The sequence below is a fragment of the Rhinolophus sinicus genome, chromosome 4 (genome assembly GCF_057876585.1).
Source record: "Rhinolophus sinicus isolate RSI-liver-muscle chromosome 4, RSI-T2T, whole genome shotgun sequence".
Taxonomy (NCBI): domain Eukaryota; kingdom Metazoa; phylum Chordata; class Mammalia; order Chiroptera; family Rhinolophidae; genus Rhinolophus; species Rhinolophus sinicus.
The window spans coordinates 31082010-31102998 of NC_142504.1; the positions used below are offsets into that span (position 1 = coordinate 31082010).

Genomic DNA, 20989 nt, shown 5'->3' on the forward strand with positions numbered 1-20989 from the left:
CTGGCTGACTGTGACACGCATTCCCTCAAAAAGGGGGGATCAGGTATTTTGCCCTTAATTTGCCTTGAGTTTTCAGATAGAACAAACTTTACTGACCTTTTCCACTTCTCCCAGGCAGGTGAAGAATGCAGCAGACCCCAGGTGGTCTGGCTGTTCTGTTACTTATCTGACAGCTCACCTGAATTCACTGTACACTCCAGAAGTAAAAGTGATGATTCCATCAGAATCACTCCCTTAAGAAGTCCACAGATTAGCAGACTGGAGTTGACATTTGCTCAGGCAGAACAACAAAGGTGGTCTATGTAACTAACTCACCACACTCCTGCCCCCCAGTCACATAAATATTATTCAGTAAAAGAAATAATAGTTATTGTCAGTAATGAGCAGTGAGGTAAGGAGTCAAGCCAAAGATGCTATTGAAAGTGCTAGTTTTTTTTCCATTTTTTTTCCTTTATTATCTGTGGGGTGGTCAGATTTGCACAGAATGCAGCTTTTCTTTGAAAAGGAATTTAAAGCCAAGCCATTAAACTGGCAAAGGTTGTTTGTGTTTTCAAGGGTAGCCTAGGAAGGTGGATTAAATGTTCACTGGTTTCCTTCTGAGCAAACTTGCAGAAAAACTTCCCCTGAGATGGCAGCACCTTGGAGAGGGCCACGCCCAGGCCCAGTCGGGGGAGGATTCTATACTGGGCGCTGCTAAACTATAATCAGGAAAGTCATCTGTCTTCAGCAAAATGAACATGCAGGCCTAGAGGCCCTTTTAGGTCCTTTCTGCCTTATCTTTTAAAACATTGGATGATTATTAAACTGTCTTTCAGCTTTCTCTTCTCCAATTGCTATACTTTTATTTAACTAATTGACATAGGTCTTACTTTCCAACCACCTTATCACCAAGTTACTGTATCATTAAAATTAAATGATGGTTTCCCCACAGCTTCTTGAACAGTTTGAAATCTTACCAGGTAGTTTATTTTTAAAATGATAAAAGTAGTGAAATTGCAAGTAAATATATGTGAACATAACATAGTATCACAAAATAGTTTCGTATAGAAATCATCCTGTTTACTATAGCAATTATTTTTAGTTTTCAGTCATTTCTGGAATGGACTAGTCAATGCATGCAGGGAGAGAGTATTTTTGATATGAATCTTCATCTACTTATTCAATAAATATCTACTAAAACTCTAATGTGTAAAATACTGTGATACATGATTAAAAGAATTCTCAAGGAACCTACCAATCTTATGGGGAGATAAACCATATATAAATAGTTTAGCAGAACAAGTCAGTAAGTAGTTTTTCACTACAGATTCTCCCTGCCTTACCCCCATCACGTCTACATCTTTCAGCAAGGCCAGACATACCCCCTCACTGCTGCCAGAGTCTCCACTATCTCCAATTCCTGTGATAGCCAACCAAACCCGTTCTGATTGATGTAATATTTCTTTAACTATGTCAATTACATTTTATCCAGTGTTTCTGTATGGGAAACCCTCCTGACTTTGTCTGCTTATTTGGAAGAGTTGCATTTGTCAACACTAATCAGTTTTAGGTTATTTCTTAGGTAAACTCTCTGAAGGTGTAAGGGAGGATCTTTGATCCCTTTCATAGGGACCCTGCCTTTAGCACAAATCCCTTACCTACTCCAGACTAAGGGGTACTGTATGTTTCTATGGTCCCACAATTGAATTGGATATGCTAATAAGGTCATATTTCCCAACTTTGTTTCAAAATACTAGGTACACAACTTTCCCACATCATGGAAAATAATCATTCAACCCTAAATATGCCAGACAATGTAGCCTCTAGCATCTTATCTAAAAAAGGCCTACCATGTAACCATTAGTTTACAATTTAGGGGACAATTTGTTTTTCAATACTTCTCTTAAGAATAGACAAAACATCAAAATTCTTCCAAGGTAGCAGTGACCTACTAAGAGGGTAACAGGACTTTATATTTTAAACCTCTGCCAATTCATCACTATTCAACTTCTTATAAAATGCTCCCTTCATTGATCCCATTTTATTTGCTCAGTTTCAGTTTAGTAGGTAGAGTGAAGTACACACTGTTCTGTTCGAAAAACAGAAAAAACAATCCCTGGCCATCTGTTGAAAGTATAACTTCGGAGTGAAAGACATGATGTCTGGGTTGCATATACCTTGCTCTCTAATAAGTGGTTAATTTCTTCCTGTCCAACTCTTACCAAAAGCCAAGTTGGTTTCCGTTCTTCTTTCTATCATTATTAGTCCTCAGAGTAGAAAGCCTTAAAATTCTTCTGTAACGAGTGGCTTTGCTCTTACCTTTTGTGGGTTTTGGTTATAAGAAAGTGAGATCTGATAAATATTTGGAAGGCAGTACTCTCTCACTTGTCTAATTTGAAATGCTGAGACACCCTTCACCACTGCTGGTGGCATTTCAAATTAGTACAGTTCTTCTGGAAAGCAACATGCCAATATGTAGCAAGAATCCTAAACATAGAATTACTCCTGGACTTCCAAAACTCAGCCTATGGAAATAAAACACCACAAGGAAAAAATGTAATCACAAGAATGATGGTGATGATGATGATGATGATGATGATGATGATGATGATGATGAAGACGACCTCCAAATCACCAAATCCCATGAGCAATTTTGGCAGGGCCCTTATTCTTTCCATCCCCATAAAGACAGGCATTTCCCAGGCAGCGTTGCTTCTCCCTCACTTCTGTACTCTAACCCTACGTGATCCAATAGATGTCCATACATCTTCTGCCCAAATAACCCCAAAGTCCTGATCACCACTGAGCTCCAAGTCCCATTTTTTCACGACTTTTGGACATATCCATCTTCATACCAACGCCATTCACCTTTCCTCATCCCATGTGTCTTTTGTTTCCTTTTCCACCCCCACAGCCCTAGTTTCAGTCCTTTTCATCAGACCAATGGTTCCCCAAACTAGTCCTCAGACTTTCAAAGCATTATAAAATTGCAGTGTCCCAGACCTCACCTCAGAACTGTGGCCCAGGTACGTGTGTTTTTAATAAGCTCCAAAGTAAATTCAATAAATAACCACCAGGTAAAGGAGCCAGGGATCTCAACTATCTCAAAAGTCATACTTACCTCCTAAACTATGATCTCTTTTCATACTTCCTCCCATAGTCCCGCACCCTTTTCCTTCGTCTATGCTTTTCCCCATCATCTGGGACGCCCTTTCTCCCACTTGTCCAAAGCAGATGCATTCTTTAAGGCCCACCTCAAATAGCTTGCTCTCTAAATATATTTGTCCTCAATAACCTCATACAGAAATAACGAGTCTTTCTATGACACAAGAATAGAGAAATACCTGGGCCTCTTATTCCACAGTTCTCTTTGCCAATCTATAATCTACTTGACCTCAACAGTAGCCTTGTATTCGGTTTTAAGACCAAATCTGAAGATGGGCTGCAGGAGGTAACGAGCACTGTTACAAAGCCCAGGGGCCTCAGCATTGAGCCAAACACACTGCGAGTCACACTGACTTTTTGCCTTGAGCCCAGTAAATGGATTTCTATCTTCTTTCTGTACGAAAATCCTCATCTTATACCTCAGTCCTATAACCACTGCCTGTAGTTCTCCTTGAGAAAGTCCACTTCAGGCAACTTGTTCAGCAACCTTGAACTTCCTTCCTTTTACCTGTGTCCTCATTCCTCCACTCATCCTACACCCATCCCACCCAGTTTTTTTGCAAGCTGTGCATGTACACACACGCACGCAAACAAATCAATAGACATTTACCAAGTACCTAGCAAGTGTTAAGACTCAATGTCGGATAGTATGAATCAAAATAACTTGTCCCACATGAATGTATTACAAATTAATTATAGATAATTTGGGAACAATGGTTCATGACATTATTGCTCATATTATGAGAGCTATAATTTTCTTAGATGGCTTCAGATTAAATCTGTCAATTTACTGGAAGCAAGCTGTTTAGAAGTAAAAAGAATGTCTGTCTTTATACTCCTGGCAGGTTTAACATTTAACATCTGTCATGTGTCTTGCACACAATAAGTGTTCAACTATTTATTGAATGAATGGATGAATGAATGAACAAATGAATGGTCTTGACTTGCCCTTTCTGCAGATGGGAATGAAGTATGAGGGCAAGTTGATTCCCAAAGAAAGAGTTTTTACTTTACTTACTTAAAAATGCAACAATAAATCAGGGCATGTCTGCCTGACTCCCTTACTCTCTACCAAGCCACTGAAAAGGAACTCAGTGTTATACAGCATGATGTCGCCACAGGGTCCCAGTAGTATTCTCAGACTCACTTGCACATTGAAGACGGAAAGTCTATCTTAAAAACGCTGACTGTAATGCTGGTCTGTGTGGAGGGAAAAAAGAAAAAAGTCGTCCAGCTAGCTTTTCTACCAAATGAACTTAGGTAATTTCTGAAATAAGTGCATTATTCTTTTTCACATGATTCTTTTTCTCTCTAAGGTGGAGAGACAGCTCGAGGGCACAATACTGAGCTCCCTGGGTCATCACAGTTTCCCTGTCAAACAAATCACTAGTCACTAACGAGATAAAGAAAACAGAGTAGGCCAATGGGAGCTCAGTACCAAACAGAAAATCTCCAGTCAATGTCATCCTCAAATATCTATTTTTCTAAATGCCATTTCCAAAAGTAACACACTGAATAATAAGGACATTTTAAAATCCATCATATCACTCAATCTGTCCCAGTCATTTACATGATGTCAATTAATTAAGGATGGCATTTAAATCATGAGTGAATGTTTTACTTCCCAACCTCCATTATTTCCTTACTTGGGACTGGCAATGATGATGATAAAGATTTTCTGAAGTTAGGGATAAAATTGGAACAGTGCAATAATTATATCAGGCTCTTTTTTTGAAAAAAAAAGCCTTTTTCTTAATTGGCTGTGTGAGAATCTCCCCTGTTGCCTAACATCAAAGCCCTAACATAGAGTGGGCCACACGAAGCCACACAGTAAGTCCATCAGAGCCGGATTCAAAAAGAAATGTAAGACTTCCCATTACAGAGCTGCTTTCAAGCAAGCTGTTTCTCTAGAAGAAGGCTCAGCAACCCCTTGTTGAAACAGATGCTGACTGTGTACTATAACCATATGGGTAGAGACAGTACCCTCTCCTGACAGCGATATCAAAAATGTTTTATCAGTTAATGTGCTGCATAAAGAGAAAACCCTGTAATGTACATTTTATTTTACTTTCCAAAGAGACTGACTTTTAACCAGCCTTGAATCAGGGCTATTGGTCTCCCTAGAGTCCAGTTAGCTGGTAGCATCCTGTCATCTTCTCTTTGCATAATGGTAACGTAAAGAATTTTGTATCTACAAAATTTGAAGAGTCTTGTTCAATTTTCTCCAAGGTTTTGCATTCTTTTATTATACTTTTTGGCCTTTCCTAAAACCTCCTTATTATCTTTCCTTGAGCCTTAGCCCTCATCAGAGCACCTGAGAAGATGGTGACTTTTCCACCAAAAAAGGGTCAAAAGTCCTCTGAGGCAGATGTAGTGCCAGAGAATTCTATGGAATCTGATTGTGTAAAAAGATGAAAGTCCTGAGAATTTTCTGTTGGGCACATTAAACCCGTGTAGCCTCGTAGCACATTTTCCTCCACTGGAGTCACTGAGAAAAGAAAGTGCTAACCAGGTGCCGCCAGCACACTTTGACTACAAGCACATTATTCTAATTTCCTTATTTGAGAGTTCACTAGGCAATGGATGAGGGAAAGGCAGAGTTGATCAAATATCTGAATTTTACCAAAGTAGTCTGCCAACGTGACACTTAATAGTTACTATACAGAGGCCTAATGTTCAAACTGAACAGCAGAGTAGCTGCAGACATCTGCATTTCCATCCCAACCTCTACTCGGGAGAACACACGAAGCTGAAAGCTTGAACGACTTCTACTTCATTTCCTTTGTATCTCTGTTCCCCTGTCAAGTGTTTCAGAAGACATTTCTTCATTGCTGCATTTAGGTCTCCATGGAGGGACCTCACCTCCCTAGAGAAAAATCTATGGATGTAAGGGTTTTGGTTAGTAGCTGCTGATAGCTGAGAGGTATCAATGTTAAATACAAACGGAATTATGTTGTAACTGGGAAAACTTGAAGATAATATAGATATCAGGTAAGATTACAATATATTGAAATAGAAAAATGGAGCTACTTGATTAGAAAAACACGTCAAATAGTTTGCATAGCATGATATCATTGATCACATATATGATGACATAGACATGTATATATCTTTAGATAATAGTTGATTCATTCAACAAACATTTATCAAATACCTACTATATGGATACAACCTCAAATATCACTTACGCCTGCCCTTGAGGAGCTTGTCATTTCCTGAGAAAGAGAGACATGTATTCAACTAAACATAAGTCATTCTTCTTTAAGGGCTATAAAGTACTAAATGCTTCACCCTTGTCTATTAAAGATGTAAGCTATTAGTTTGAGATTGCTATTCCTTATCAGATTGAGAAAAAAATATATGTCTATTCCTAGTTTACTAAGTTTTAAAATATGGGAATAGACATTTAAATTTCTCAAGTACCATTCAAGTATATATCGCAATGATTACTTTCCCTTCTTTGACCTTTTCATATGCTGAATTATGGTAATACATTTCCCTATATAAAATATCTTTGAATTTTTTAATCAATCCTAAATTTAAATTAATCATAGCATAGTATCCCCTTAATATTGTGCTGGATTCCAGTTGTATATAGTATATTTAGAATGTTTTTATATCTATGTTTTTAAGTAAAACTAGTTTTTCCAGTGTTTTATTAATAATATTGAGCTTGCTATTTGCCCAATATCATTAACTGAGCGATAATTAATTAGTTCTACCAAAAGTCATTAAGAGAAAGAAGAAAATACCACAAATGTAAATTGTAACTGAGAAGCAGGCCAAAGCAACAGGAGCAGAAACTGCAAAACAAATTGTGACACTTTAAGTTTAAAAAAGATTAAATCATACTACTATGATTGAAAAATTATTATATATTTCAATTCTGTTCACTCATTTAAAAAAAATTAACTCAACTGCTCTTAAAAATTAATAAAAGGAATTTTGTTGTACTTGATTTTTTTAAAAGCACTGCTTTAATCTTTTCTTTATAATAGGGTATATTAAGTGTGCTAAATTGCAGATTAACCACTTACAGGGGTTATATAAGAAATGTTTGCCAATTTGGCTGTGTAAAGAAAATTTTAGCTCAGGTTTGAAATTTTGGCAAATGAATGACAATTTATGTGCACCTTTAGGTAGGGCCCGATATGTTAATTTGATTCCTAAGGTATCTTCTGAAACATTTTCCATTTTTCAGAGTCCAAATTCCACACAAATAGGCAAATTTATGACAATTGAATTATATTCTTAGGAACTACCAAGCTCTTTTCCCAGTCTCAGGTTTTATGAAGTGTTCAAGTTAATCGTAATTGTTTCAAAGATGTTTCTTCTACAGAAAAAGACATTCCAAGTGGAATTTTAAACAAATATAATATATTTAAAAACAAATTTAAAATTTAAAATTTAATATATTTAATATATTTTAAATATAATATATTTAAAAACAAATTTAAAATTTAAAATTTAAATTGAAATTTAAAATTCCAAGTGGAATTTTAAACAAATATAATATATTTAAAAACAAATATAATATTCTTCTGAAATTTAACTGTCATAGCTATTTTATGGAAGCAAAAACATAAATTTGTGTGGAATTTTCCTAAGTTCAAAACAAGGGCAACGTTCACTAAGCTATTTCTGATGCCTTCTCTTCGAGCAAACTTTTGCTCAGTTTTTCTGAAAATCATCTTTTCCTCAATGCCAACTTTCTTGTATTCCTATGAAACCTACACTTAGCGAGGGATTTACTCCTTGACTTTTAGTTGTCTATTCTTGCCAGGATGTTCCTATAAAGAATTAGAGCTAGTTGGAGTTTCTGTGAGGTAGGAGTGGACGGCATTTCCTCCAAAGTGATTTCTTCAGTTAAAAAAAAAAAGTCATGTAAGAAGTGGGAAGAAATGAAGAGTGATATTCTCTGAGAAGGAATAATTGCTGTTGCCCCAGAGTGCTAACAGTGTAGGTCAGATTTCTCTAGAAAGTTTTCAGAAGGACTCGTCAACTAAGAACTCAGTAATAGAATTTAATGCTGCCAACTGTACCCCTTGAAACTAAAAATTAATGACACAACACCATCACTGTATAGAAAGAGGCAAATATATTAACTTAATGATAGACCAGTGGACCCCCTAAGGAATGTGATTATATCGTGCCAGCTCTTGTATAAATATTAGATCTTACATAACTGTTATTACTACCTCTTTTCCCCTCAAAGACCTTTTGAAGTGTTCAAAGCAAAAGATGAGAGAAGACGTGTGCTGCCCCAAATCACAAAGGCGATTTGCTAAAATAAACCAGCCTGGTGCCCACAAAAACCTCTGCTTTCATTCTTCTCAAATTGAAAGCAGTGTCCACTGCTTTCAAAAGGCTCTATCAAAACAAAATACATACTCAAGTCTGAAACACACCAACAGGCAGATATGGGTGATATAATACCAGTCTTACATGTCAGTTTCAGACAGAAAAACAACAACAACCTACACTTCAAACTAATACTGGAGTATTCTCATTTCCACATTTTTCTCTACCAAAGTCATCTCAGCCTATATGGAAAAAAATGCACTTTCAGAAGATAATGCTTATGACAATGTGTTAAATGAAAAAAGCAAAAAGTAAAATTATGTACCTCTCCCCCAGTACCACATATGGTAGCAAGAAATACATACAGGTAAATAAAAATTAAAAGGCATATAGACAAGTCCAAGGCTGATTTGTTAGAACTGCAGTGCTGTGAATGGTTGTTTCTTCTCTTATCTGAAGTGTATTAAAGTATTTTATGATTTCTTTCTTAATTAAAAGTCAAAAACAGAAGTCACAAATTGCCAACCTGCCGGCCAAATCTGGCCCATAACTACTTTTAACAAAGTCATTAACATTTAACATTTAGGATGGTTATACAAATACTTGAATTTTTAGCTTCTCATGAAAAATTGAAAAATGTGGAAAAAGTGGGTCTGTATTCCCACATGAGCTGAACCGCCTGAGCTGTGAGGAGACCATCTGGCCTTTATAAATAAGGTGCTTGCTAACCAATTGCCACAGGCCCCCACACTCTACTCATTTGTATTACCTGCCTATGTGCATCTGCATGTGGGACTCCTGGTGAAGGCAGAGCTGGACTAAGAAAGTTACCATGAGTCCATGCATATCAGTGAGTCTTCTCCTTTCCCTCTTCACATCTTTTCCTTTTGGATACCTCTTCAGGGATCAAATTAGAAAATGTCTATATCCGCTTTCAAAAGTTACATAATCTTTGAGAAGTCAGAGTGTAATGAAAATTTGGCAACTGACTCATAAAACAGAGCTGTCAACCTTGATGATCATGATAATCAGTAATAATAATAAAAACAGTTTTCGGACAAATTAGTCAACTCTATTAAGCTAACAAAAAAGACACTGCAAAAAATTAAATCTAGGGTTCGAACATCTGTGTTTGAGTCACAAAGATTCTCATGGAAACCAAAACCAAAGCAGAATAATGAGAAGCTGGATATATATTCCATTTGTCTTTGGTCCTTTCCTGTTTTCTTTTAGGCTGAAGCTAATGGATATGTTTGTGTTTGTTAAACAAGACACGTGCTAAATTAGCCCACTCAAGGAAGGCTCATATTAAGTTTATCATTTCTAGTGTTCAAAATCATTGCTATACCATTAAAATAGCAAACCATCATAAATTCAAGCATAAAATGACTGAGGATACAGGCAGATGCATGCACATTTTACAGTACACAATGAAGTAGTAAGGTTTTTAGGTCTTTTTTGGGGGGAGGAGGGAGGTATTATTGCCATCCCACCATGGCCTTCGTAAAGGGACAATTCTTACCTTGTTAATGGTCCCAGGTCACCTGAGTCTTGGCTTCCAGCTTCACTGGGAGTGCTCACTGATTTCGAGGAGGGAGACATAGGGGTTGGGACTAAATAATGAAAATAACAGGTATCCCATGTTAAAAAATGCAGCGACTGCACTGGGGAAGAGCAGTGTCAGACAAATTAAAACAAATGGGCCCAAATTAAAGTGGTTGTATGGCCAGGAGAGATTGAGATGGGATAAGAAAAAACAAACCAAAAAAAACAACAAAAAAAGGAAAGAAAAGGAAGAAAGCCAAGTGAATTTTTTTATATTTTGGAAATTAAAATTTGAAATGAATTTTGACAGAATTAACTTAGGGATTCTAAGGCCATGTCCAGCTTAACGAAGTAAAATGGAGGATCAATATAGTTATCCAGATAATTCGAGTCAAAGATTTCTCTGGTATGAACTATCCAGTTAATTCTAATTCTCCACTTTATTTTGTTAGTATAGATGTGACCTATTAAAAAAGAAAATGGAGTGTCTATAAAACTTTAAAAGATTATGAAACAAGTGATTCTGGATAATTTAAATGGTTAAGAGGAGTCTGAAAAGTCTACTGCATGTCTGCATTTGGAGGGAAATCTATTGTCCATGGATTATAAACTATATTTGCTATGAGAGACTAAGTGACAGATAGGGTGAGGGTAAATGTTGAACCTATAATTTAAAAATCTCTTTCAAAACAAAGAAAATGCCAAGATGCTTTATTTTTACATTTAATTATTAGTTACATCCCATTGTGCTGTTTACTGTGTTTGGGACTTGTGTTCCTTTGCCTCTGGCAGCTCTAGAAGACATTGCCTTGTGCACGTAAGTAAACTGTCACTCTGAGGACAGGAGAAACAAGTTCAAAGATTGAGGTCAGTGCGAGCTGAATATTGGAGAGCAAGGATAATAAAAGAAGAAAGCTAAAGAAAAAGAAAAAGTATTTTTTTCTATATCCTTCAGATACAAGCCAAATGTCCTTCCGATAGAAGCTGCACCCAATAGCCAACATGGCTCCAGGCCAGATGAATTCAACGGGTTCTCAATATCACACATGCCAAAGAAGCCATATGGGCAGAAAGAAACTTCAATACATGACTGTAGATTCCCATTTGGTTTCAATCATGTGCAATTTCCTTTTATTTATTCAACAGGGTAAAGGGTTTAACTATTTTGTCTAAATCCTATAACACAATGGCAGATCTGTCAAAAAACTAGGAATTTTCATGTGGTCTCACAATTAATTCACCGATTATCCTCTGCAATAAGTCAGAGGGTAAGTCAGAGATGAATAAAAACTGAAAATGGGGTCCACCCTTGCCAGGGCCTACTGGTAGGGATACAGGAATATTTCAGAATTTGGTCATCATTTAGGGATATTTAACTGTTTTGTTCTTAAAGTTCAATTGCTGGTTTTGTGTAGGGTAGAGGAGAATAGGACATACTACTATTGTGTTTAACCAGTATTCACATTGCAACAGAATTCCTAAGGCTATTTTGTGGCAAAAATGTAATTGGTTGCAAAGTGTCTAATTTATATCACATATCAAGTAAGTACAAAAAAGTTTGTCAACCTCCTCAAAGAAGGTCCATCAATCAAATATCCTATAGGTTATATCTTCCACACCACGAAGAAGCTAAACAATATATAATCAACATCTTTTTGCAGCTTATTATATAATTGTTAGATATATGATTTTAACCTACTACAAATTGAGGTTGAGTATAAAATGCTTTTTCATGGTGTTTTAGTTTGTGTGTACATATTAAATTATATCCAACAATACTTAATAATTTGTAGGCTTATTGGATATTATTCTTTTTCTTATTTACATTGATATAAATACTTGTAATTTTGTTATACATGGATAATTTTTGTTCTTAGTTTAAGTAACTATGGAAATACATGAAAACTTGTTTTAATATAAAAGCCAATGATAGAATTAAAAGAAAACAAATCATTTTTAGAAGACCTGATATTGTATTTATTTATATGTATTATTTTTAAAGTTCTTAAAACTATATTAGACATCAGTTTTACAGACACCCTAGGATTACTTTGAAATGTAAGGAAAGCAAGCAGGTAAAGAAAAATAAAATAACTTATCACATGAGAGATACACAGTTAAGTGACAGAATAAACAAACACAATATGTACAGGTGCCTTCAACACAAATAAAACATAGTTCAATATCCAAATCCCAGTGATAAAATAAGATCATGGACAATTAACTAAGAATAAATGAGTTGGAGGAAGGGAACTGCAATAAAAATGCCAATTAGCAATGAAACCAAGATATACAATAGAGTCAAATAAATTTAAACTCGTTAATTAGCTGCTAATCTGTTAGCATGTTAAGTTTTCCTTCAAATTTTCCACTGAGCATTCAGTTATGAAATTCATAACCAGAGTCACAGTATTTAGGTTGGCAGAGAGAAGTTGGAATTCAGCAATGGAAATGAAGAATAATTTAGGAAAAAATTCCAAGGTTTCTTGTATTTACCATGCGGCAACTCGTTTAACAAGTATAAAGTAACCTAATAGTAATACAGTGGACACAGTTGTCCATATAACCAGTCAATAAGCAGCAAACTGCTAACAACTCTACATATCCTTCCAGCCTCTTAATTCCAAAAACAAATATGACTGGACCCTAAGCCACAGAATTTCTTTAAAAATGAAATTTAAAAAGACGTAAAAGAATAGTAAACACGGGACATGGTATATCCCATGGAAATAGTAACACAAGAATTTTTAAGTACCTAGCGGGGGCTCCGGCGATATACCAATGCTTTGCAGCAGGGCCTCCGTCTCTCGCCGTTTGCGATCCAAATCAGAGTCGTCCTGAACAGGTTCTTTCTTCTGCTGCATATCAGCCTTTAAAAGGTAGATGCCAGCAAGAAAAGTTAATGACAGAACTACATGTGTGCTTTTGCTGGCTGAAACTGGAAATGGTAAATGCATGGCTGTGAAGACCAGGCCAGAGCCCTAAATAGATCTAATCATGTGTATAAACGATGAAAAAACACTGTAACTGCCCCATTTAATAATTACCAACCCAATGCGTTCTGTTTGGTTGAACGCTTTTTCCTGTCTCTATCACATGGCATAAAAGTTTCTCTCACCGGTCTTGAAAGAAACCATCAAAAGAAAAATATTTTTTCTAAGTAGGATGTAAAGTTTTTTAAAATTTTGTCTGCTTTTTTAGACCTCTTTGTCCCTTCTGGGAAAACATACTATCAGTTCTTGATGAGGGTGTGTTTGTAATATTTGCGCCGCATGTTTGGGATTATACAAACAGGGAATTATTTGGATCTGGCTAAAAAGCAAAATTAGTTATGAAAATCTGTAAGTGTAAAATACACTATTTGTAGCAGTAATCTAAGTTTACTACTGTTTAAAATAAACCAGGCTAAAATGTTTATTAAGGCACATGAACAATATTGATGTAAGTCTTGTTACTTAATTATGACTTTCATAGGCTTCTATTATACATATTAACTCAAAAGAGAAAATTCACATGTAGAAAAATATGGAACAAAAAAATCATTTAGGAGAACGTCCTTTCCCAAATTCCATCTGAAAAACACATCTTGTGTAAGCCTCTTTCTTATAGTGAGATCCTGTGCCCAGTTTGTGCTTTTACAGGATAGTGACAAGACAAAATACAGATTAAAGAAGGTCAGTGGTGGGATCCTGGGGGAATTAAACATCCAAGTCTTTTTTTCTTTTTCATAATACAGTTATTTCTTAAGACTAGGCATTTGCCCCAGGTCTGAAACACAGAACACCCTATTCAATGTGCAGCTATCTCAAGACAAAGCTTTGTCAGAAGTGAAGCTGGCTTAAAGCTTGTCAAAAACCAATTATCCAGTTATCAGAAACACCTTCCTCCTCTGGGGCAAGCTGGGCACCCTTACAGGCACATGACCTCCTTCCGGAGTGCAGAGTACATTGCACAGCAGTGAAGCATCATTTACTCTTGGCATCAAATGCAGAAAGAGCTCATACAACTTTTGACTTACTCTCAGATGGTAACCTACACCCTGATTATAAGCAAAATGCATCTTTGTACATAGTGCTGAGCTCAATAATTCTGTTATCATTTGCCTCAGGCTTAAAATGCACTCATATCTTTGAAGTCTAAATGTCACTAGAGGGAAAACGGCCATTATGGGGGCCGGTAAGGGCTAATGAGAGTACTAGAGGAATTCAGGTACTTTTGTGTAACCCAAAATTCTGAAACGGCAGTTTAATCTCTATTCATGAAGATGTCACAGTTCACAATTTTTCCCACTTTTAACATTTAAATTACTGAAGCAGGTATCAAAGTTTATGCGTACAACAAAGGCAAAGACAGAACTATATCAATGTTCACATATCACGAAGTTAAAAAGAAGAATGGAAGGAAAAGCGGGGAAATGAAAGAAAAGGGAATTACCATAGTAGCTACTAAAATACATACGAAAAAAACAAAGATAAGCAAAATTCATCTTAGGAGGCCAAAATGGGATAGTTTGGTTTTACAGTGAAGAGTTAAGCCATAGCTGAACTATCAGCTTTACTGACAGCAGATACGTGTTTATTTTATTCACCACGATATCCTCACATCCAGATCAGGGCCAGACACATAGTAGATGCTCAACTTAAAAAAGTGTTGAATGAATGTCTGCCTTTGGTAAATGCTATTCTACAGCTATAGAACCTTAGAATGATACAGCATTCAGGCCAATTTCTGAAGTACCCCATTCAGAAAGCCTCTTTAGAGAATCACTGTTAGAAGGAGTCATCTAACCTTCCAGTGACTCCATGCTCAGAGCCATTTCTATATTCTAGGATAAAAAAAAAAAGTTTAACCTTCTCTCATTCTTTCAATAAAAGTTTATTGAAGGACAAGAGTGCCATTGGTAATGAAACTGAGAAGTTCTAAAGCAACTTACATAGAATGAACAGCAAAAGGTCTGCCTAATCTTTTCCTTTTGAATAAACTTAGGGCATATTACCTACAACTTTCTGTCATGCATGTCCTATGCAGAAAGGCAAAGAATCTGGTTTTGTTTTTTGTTTTTTTATTCTAACTTTAATCATTAAGCATTCAAGAAACATGGATAACCATACTTGGTGCACAAAAAGAACTCCTAAACTCCAGCTCCAAAATTTCACTCTCACAATACAAGGGGCCTCTACACCTCATTCCCGGCCTTTCACCTTTTTTTAATCCTTAAGGAAACAGGCAGTATAATGACATACATTAATAAGGTTCATCTAAATGTAACAGAAGCTTAGGAAAGGTATCAACACTCAAATTGACCATGAAAAATGTAAAATTAGGTAACTGGAGTTTACTGGAAATAAAGGCAGTTCCTGTTACCAATTGGCACCTTAAACTAAACGGTGCTACTTTATCCAAGACAGTTATACCCAGTGCCCTAATTGTGAAACTTTCAATTTATTCCATGTAAATACTATGGAATCCTAATATATTTTAATGACTCAATAAGGAGTGATTTCTCAGTACTAGTAATTAAAAGTACGCTAAAGATGTCTTCCTTAGCAAATGATATTTCTGCTTGTGAAGAGTAATCATAGCTGAGACCCACAGAGGATAATCGAAGAAAAAAAAATGATCAAAGGAGAATTATCAGTCACTCTTCCAAAGACAGCTGTGTGGTTATTAGAGGAACAAGTGAGGACAGGCCAGTAAACCTCCGGCCATCCTACCTTGCAGCAATTCGGCAGAAGGCCAAGGGCAGGATGAAACTTCAGGGTGGCCCCATTAAATACACCTCGCTGTATGAAAGCCAATTTTTCATGCAATTGGGTCTGTGTCTCAAATGGTGGCCACTGTATTTATTTTAAAATCAGATTTCATCCATAATACCACAACCAAGAAAGCAGTTGACATCCAAAGGAGCAGAGAGTGGTAATTTTAGACATGTACACAGTTTTCTGGATTTTGTGGAGACAATCAACCTGGGTGGTCCTAATTCACACTAGTTTTCAGTCATGGCAAAACTAGTTACTCAGATTAGCATTAAAGAGCATTTTGTTTCCTTTTTATTCTAAATTTGTTTTATTTACAATACAAGCCTAAATAAAGTTAAAAAAATCAAACCTATAAGCCTAAGGCTATTTCTAACTCTCTATAAACAACATTAAAAACTAGCAAATCTGAAACTCAGGAGTCAATGACAGTGGCCAGTTGACTGGAGCATCCCATAGACCCGGGATCAGAAGCTTCCAAGGAAATTTGCAGAAAGAATTCCTGGTGTGTGGGAAGGATGTCAGTGACCAGCATCTCAGATCTGCCCTAATTAGCTTATGTATTCATTTATTCACTCATTCATTCATTCTATAATCTTTGACTGAAAGCCTACTGTAGTGGCAGAATCTGCACGAACATTGACTCAGTGGTGAAAAACATCCAGCCTGTCCTCCAAAGCTTGCACAGACAAGTGAGGAGGCACATACGATGCTTTGTGCTAAATGGCTTGATAAGGTCAAGGATAGGGCAGCACTAACTGAGTTATGGATGCAGAAAGGTATCAGAGAAGGCTTTCTGGAGGATGTGACATTTGAGGTGAGAACTGAATGACACGTAGTTAACAGCCAGGTGAAGGGTAATAGGGAGAAGTAGAAGAAGAGTAAAAACAGAGGGAGGAGAATATTCACGAACTCCCTGTCCAGACGGAGCAGGGCCCATAGGTGCTATGTAAGTAGCTGAGTCTGGCTGGAATGTGGATTTTACAAAGAAGGAAAGTGGGGGAGAAAGAGAGTGTTGTATCTGTCCAGGATTTGATGACCACTGTTAAGTTGGGGAAGGGGTGGTGGTGAAAGAAGGACCCCAGGTTTCTGCTTTGGAGGGATGAGTTGCGGAGGAACAGGATTTAACCAGGGCAGATCTTAAGATAACGTGGTCCAGTGGCTCCCCAAATCTGGCCCCATTTGGATCTTTCAAATTAAAAACTCTGAGGTGGGAGACTATGATTCTGAATTGCCGTGGGAGTCCATGAAGCAAGGCCACGATATCATAGGCTTAAGTTTAGAAATGAGGAAACCAAGACTGTGTGACTTTAATTCCAGTTCTAGGTAAAGGCCCAGGAACGCCTACAATCCGGGTGCTCCACACACTCCCACCATCTGCCACCCCCCCATCTCCCAGGGCTCTGTCTGCTGTGCAACAAACCAAACCTCCATCAGGCTGCTTGGTGTGAAAAACAAAAAGGGTGGCCTGTTTCCATCAGTCTTGTTTGCCTGTAATGTCCCTCCAAATGTGTAAAATAACAAAGATGAAGCAGACAGCATAATTTGGAACCAGATTTCCCATATCACATCGCATTTTGTGGTAATTCTATGAAATTCAAGTTGGATATTAGAATGTCAGTTTAAAAGGAAACTGGCTATTAGTAAAGGATAACAGGTGCTTTAAAATTACAGCAAGTATTGACATTTGAAGGAAAGGAAGCATAATAACGTAACGCTTTTTTTTGGCTTTGCAGGGAAATGAATGCCCATTCCTTGTCAAGTCTCACCTCCACTTCATTCAAAGAATGCATCTATAACAGCAAAGATCTCCAAAGGAAAAAGATTATACACACTGGCAAGGACAAATAAACTATGGTATCAATCATAGTGTAATGGAATGGAGAGACATAAGATGGCAGAAGGCTAAAATGCAACTGCAATTACGTTTTACGTTGTCGGAAAATAATTATTATAAATCTGTTACCTTGGTCCTCCAGCCTTATGATATGAAATAACACTGACTCAGATTGTGATGTATCAAAATGCATTCTCTTTTTCCTCAAAGAAAAACTGTGAGTACGGAAACAGCTCTGATTTCTATACAATCAAGCACACAAACTTTTCTTCTTGGAAAACTATTCAAAACTATCTTTGGCATTTGGTTTTTGTACAAGATGTGGACTATTTCTCTACTGTCACAACAAATTGGAGACGAATAAATTATTTGTTGGACTGAGACAGCAGAAGAAAACATGACACAACAGCCAGGCATTGAATCGAGAGTCTGGATTCCTGGTCTCGCAGGCAGAAAAGCTACATTTCACCTCTGGGTGTCAGCTGCTTTGTTGACATAAAGACCTTAATGGAAGGTCTCTAAAACCTCTTTTAGCTTTAATATCTCATAATTCTATGTCCATGGAGCAGAGTATACTCTACTATGATCACCCTCTCACCAAAGGAGGGAAATGCAGTTTTCCCTTTGCTAGACCTCAGATTCTTATTTACCCTGAAAAATACCGGGGGTGCCAAAAAAATGTACACACATGACTTGTATTCATTTTTTGTTATCGGTATATATTATTACAATTTTAATACAGTTTTTTTTTCCTTTCTTAAAATGTGTATACATTTTTTTGGCACCCTCTATATATACCACTTAGGAAACCATGGAAATCCATTGGCATCATTCTCTATTTTTCTCCTAAAATGTTCTTGCCAGTAGTTTTTTTTAAAACCTTTTCTTAAGACTAACACTTATTAAATATTAACTATATTTTGGTATTCCTATGTGCTTTATAAGATTAACTCTTTTAATTCTTACAACCTCACAAAATAAATATGTTACCCTTCCCATACTAAGGATAGGAAACTGAGACTCAAAAAAGTTAAAGAATTTCTAACAATAGAGACATCACAGCCCACTTTCAGGGTGCTATTCAAGTCTGGGATGAATCTGGGGCTTGGGGACCTCTGGACCAAATGCTCCCCAGCATTTAGGTGGTGCCTGACCAGTGCATGGCACATGGCAATAATCTTATTACTTTGAGTATGCAGATACCCACTTATTTTACTCAGGCATTATAAATGGATTCCGTTAGAAGGTCTTCTTTATCCACTTAACTGGTCCCTCAGAATCAAGTGATTTTCCTTTGCTTCTCCAACATCCCAACACCTTGTACTTACCTCTTTCTTTTTCCTCTCCTCTTCCTTCCGTTTCTTCTCTTCTCTGATCTGTGCTAAGCGCTGTTTTTTGCGCTCTAGCTCAGCTTTTAAATCACTTTTGTCAGACATGTTGGTTTCCTTGGAGGTAAATAAAAAAAAATGTGAATATATAAAAATAACATTTCTGTATTAGCATTGCAAAAGTCTTTAAAAAGGAAATCCAGTGTTGGGCAATAACAGGTTGTATTATTTAGCTTATATCAAAGAAACAAAGAAACATGTTAAGTTAGATCTGGTCTCACTCTATATAAATTCTTCCCTCTTTATGTATATATAAATATTTGAAGAAATACAATGTTATAGTCTATTCTTGTCTGAGGAATAATAGCAACTTCAGAATAAGCAGCGCATTTTCTGTAAAAGTTTCTTGACAAATAAACTAAATAAATAAATAAGAGAACTGAAAAAGAACCATCATCATGACTTCCAATTTACATGATAATGGATCACACTGCGAGAAGAAAATAGGCTGTCATAAACCCTTAGAAAAGTGCCCTGCTCAAATTTCCACCGACTCAATAAACATTCCTCCACTGAGCTTGGGCACATAGAGATTTCATTTTGCCTAACATTATATGCATCAGGGAAGACAACCACTGAAGGCCTAACATGTTAATCTTCTTTTCCTGTAAAACTCCTCCTGAACTGTCACAATTAATTTCATCTCTAATACAACCCTATTACTACAAAACTCCATTTGCATACAGGATGCATTATTGCTTATCCTGGCACTTTCCCTTTTCAAAGCAAAAGATGTTTGTGAACATGCAGAATAGGAGATAAACATCATGGCAAGTTCTCTGGAAAATTTATCTGAGATTTAATTTTCATGTTAATGGTGATGGTGATGCTGGTGGTGATGGTGCAGGAAATATTTTCAAATAAAATGAGTTTGGAGAAGACTCTCACCAATTACCAATGATGATATTTGTTTCTTTTGTGCTCCTATCTGGAAACTAGGAAAATGGTAACACTGAGAAATGAAGAACCTCCTCTAACCCAAATTCCTAAAATAGAGATTTAAAAAACCAAAAAAACAAAACTAACCATAAATGTCATGAGTATTCATTTGCATGTTATTTGTATGCAAGTATGATGAATATATAATGTATCCCTAAGTAGATGACAGTGATAGAAAGCAAAAAAGAGCCAAAGAGTACAAAATAATGAAAAGTCCTCAAACTCCCTGTCATTGTCTTTAGAAGGTAATCAAGAACATGCAGGGGGGTGGCGTGTTAGCTCGTTAGCTCAGTTGGTTAGAGCATGGTGCCAATAACACCAAGGTTGCCGGTTTGACCCCCTCATGGACCACTGAGAGCTGTGCCCTCCTTAAAAAAAAAGAAAAAAAGAACCTGCAGTCATCCTAAGACACACTTTCTGATGATTACACACAGTTGAGAAGTGTACTGTGTTCCTACTGTCCATATTTGTGCTCATGGTGTGATGGCAAAGATTTATGAAATACCAATAACCACAATAATCAATCTGCCATTCATGATCAAACTCTGTCTTCACTTTGAACAAATATTTGTTGACTATTTAATCTGTGCGAGGCACTCTATAAGGCATCAGAACACAAGAGCACAAAGATGAACCAAACCAGATTGTCTCCTTCAAGGAGTGCCTAACTCAGCTGTGGGCATGTGGGGTGGCAGGGAGGTCTCTGAGATATTGGCTTCTTGATTACTGAGTGCCAGGCACTTTACATTTCTTATCACATTTCATCACAACAACCCAAGGAGACCAGTGTTATTATTAATGCTTTTTTTTAACAATTCAGCTAAAGGAGGCTCAGCAAGACCTAAGACTGTATAGTCGATACACAGCAGAACCTAAACTGAAGCATGTCTGAACTACTACCCTGCTCATCCCAACGTACAAGTTCAGGGGGAATGCAGAGCACAAGAATAACCAAGATCTGGTGGAGTGGGACAGGTAAGCCTTGAGGAAAAGTTGGAATTTGAAGTGGACATCGAATGAGGTCAGGAACTTGCAAAGGAAGGGAAGCTATGGATGGGCAAATACCCGTGGCAGAGGGA

General features: G+C 36.9%; 1 protein-coding gene across 9 annotated transcripts in view; it reads right to left on the reverse strand.

Annotated features, from left to right (window-relative positions):
• The window catches only part of DYNC1I1 (dynein cytoplasmic 1 intermediate chain 1), a 289513-nt gene that overhangs the window by 238677 nt on the left and 29847 nt on the right, over positions 1–20989 (reverse strand). For 5 of the 9 annotated variants that reach the window (XM_088797746.1, XM_088797748.1, XM_088797745.1 and 2 more), the window contains exons 2-4: positions 18912–19028; positions 12746–12860; positions 9968–10058 (exon numbers count right to left, since the gene is read on the reverse strand). In XM_088797746.1, coding sequence (XP_088653872.1) covers positions 9968–10058; positions 12746–12860; positions 18912–19019 — 314 coding nt within the window. In that variant the 5' untranslated portion in view covers positions 19020–19028. Of the gene's footprint in view, positions 1–9967; positions 10110–12745; positions 12861–18911; positions 19029–20989 lie in introns of all 9 variants that reach the window. The other 4 variants (XM_088797742.1, XM_088797747.1, XM_088797750.1 and 1 more) reach the window with 1 other exon arrangement.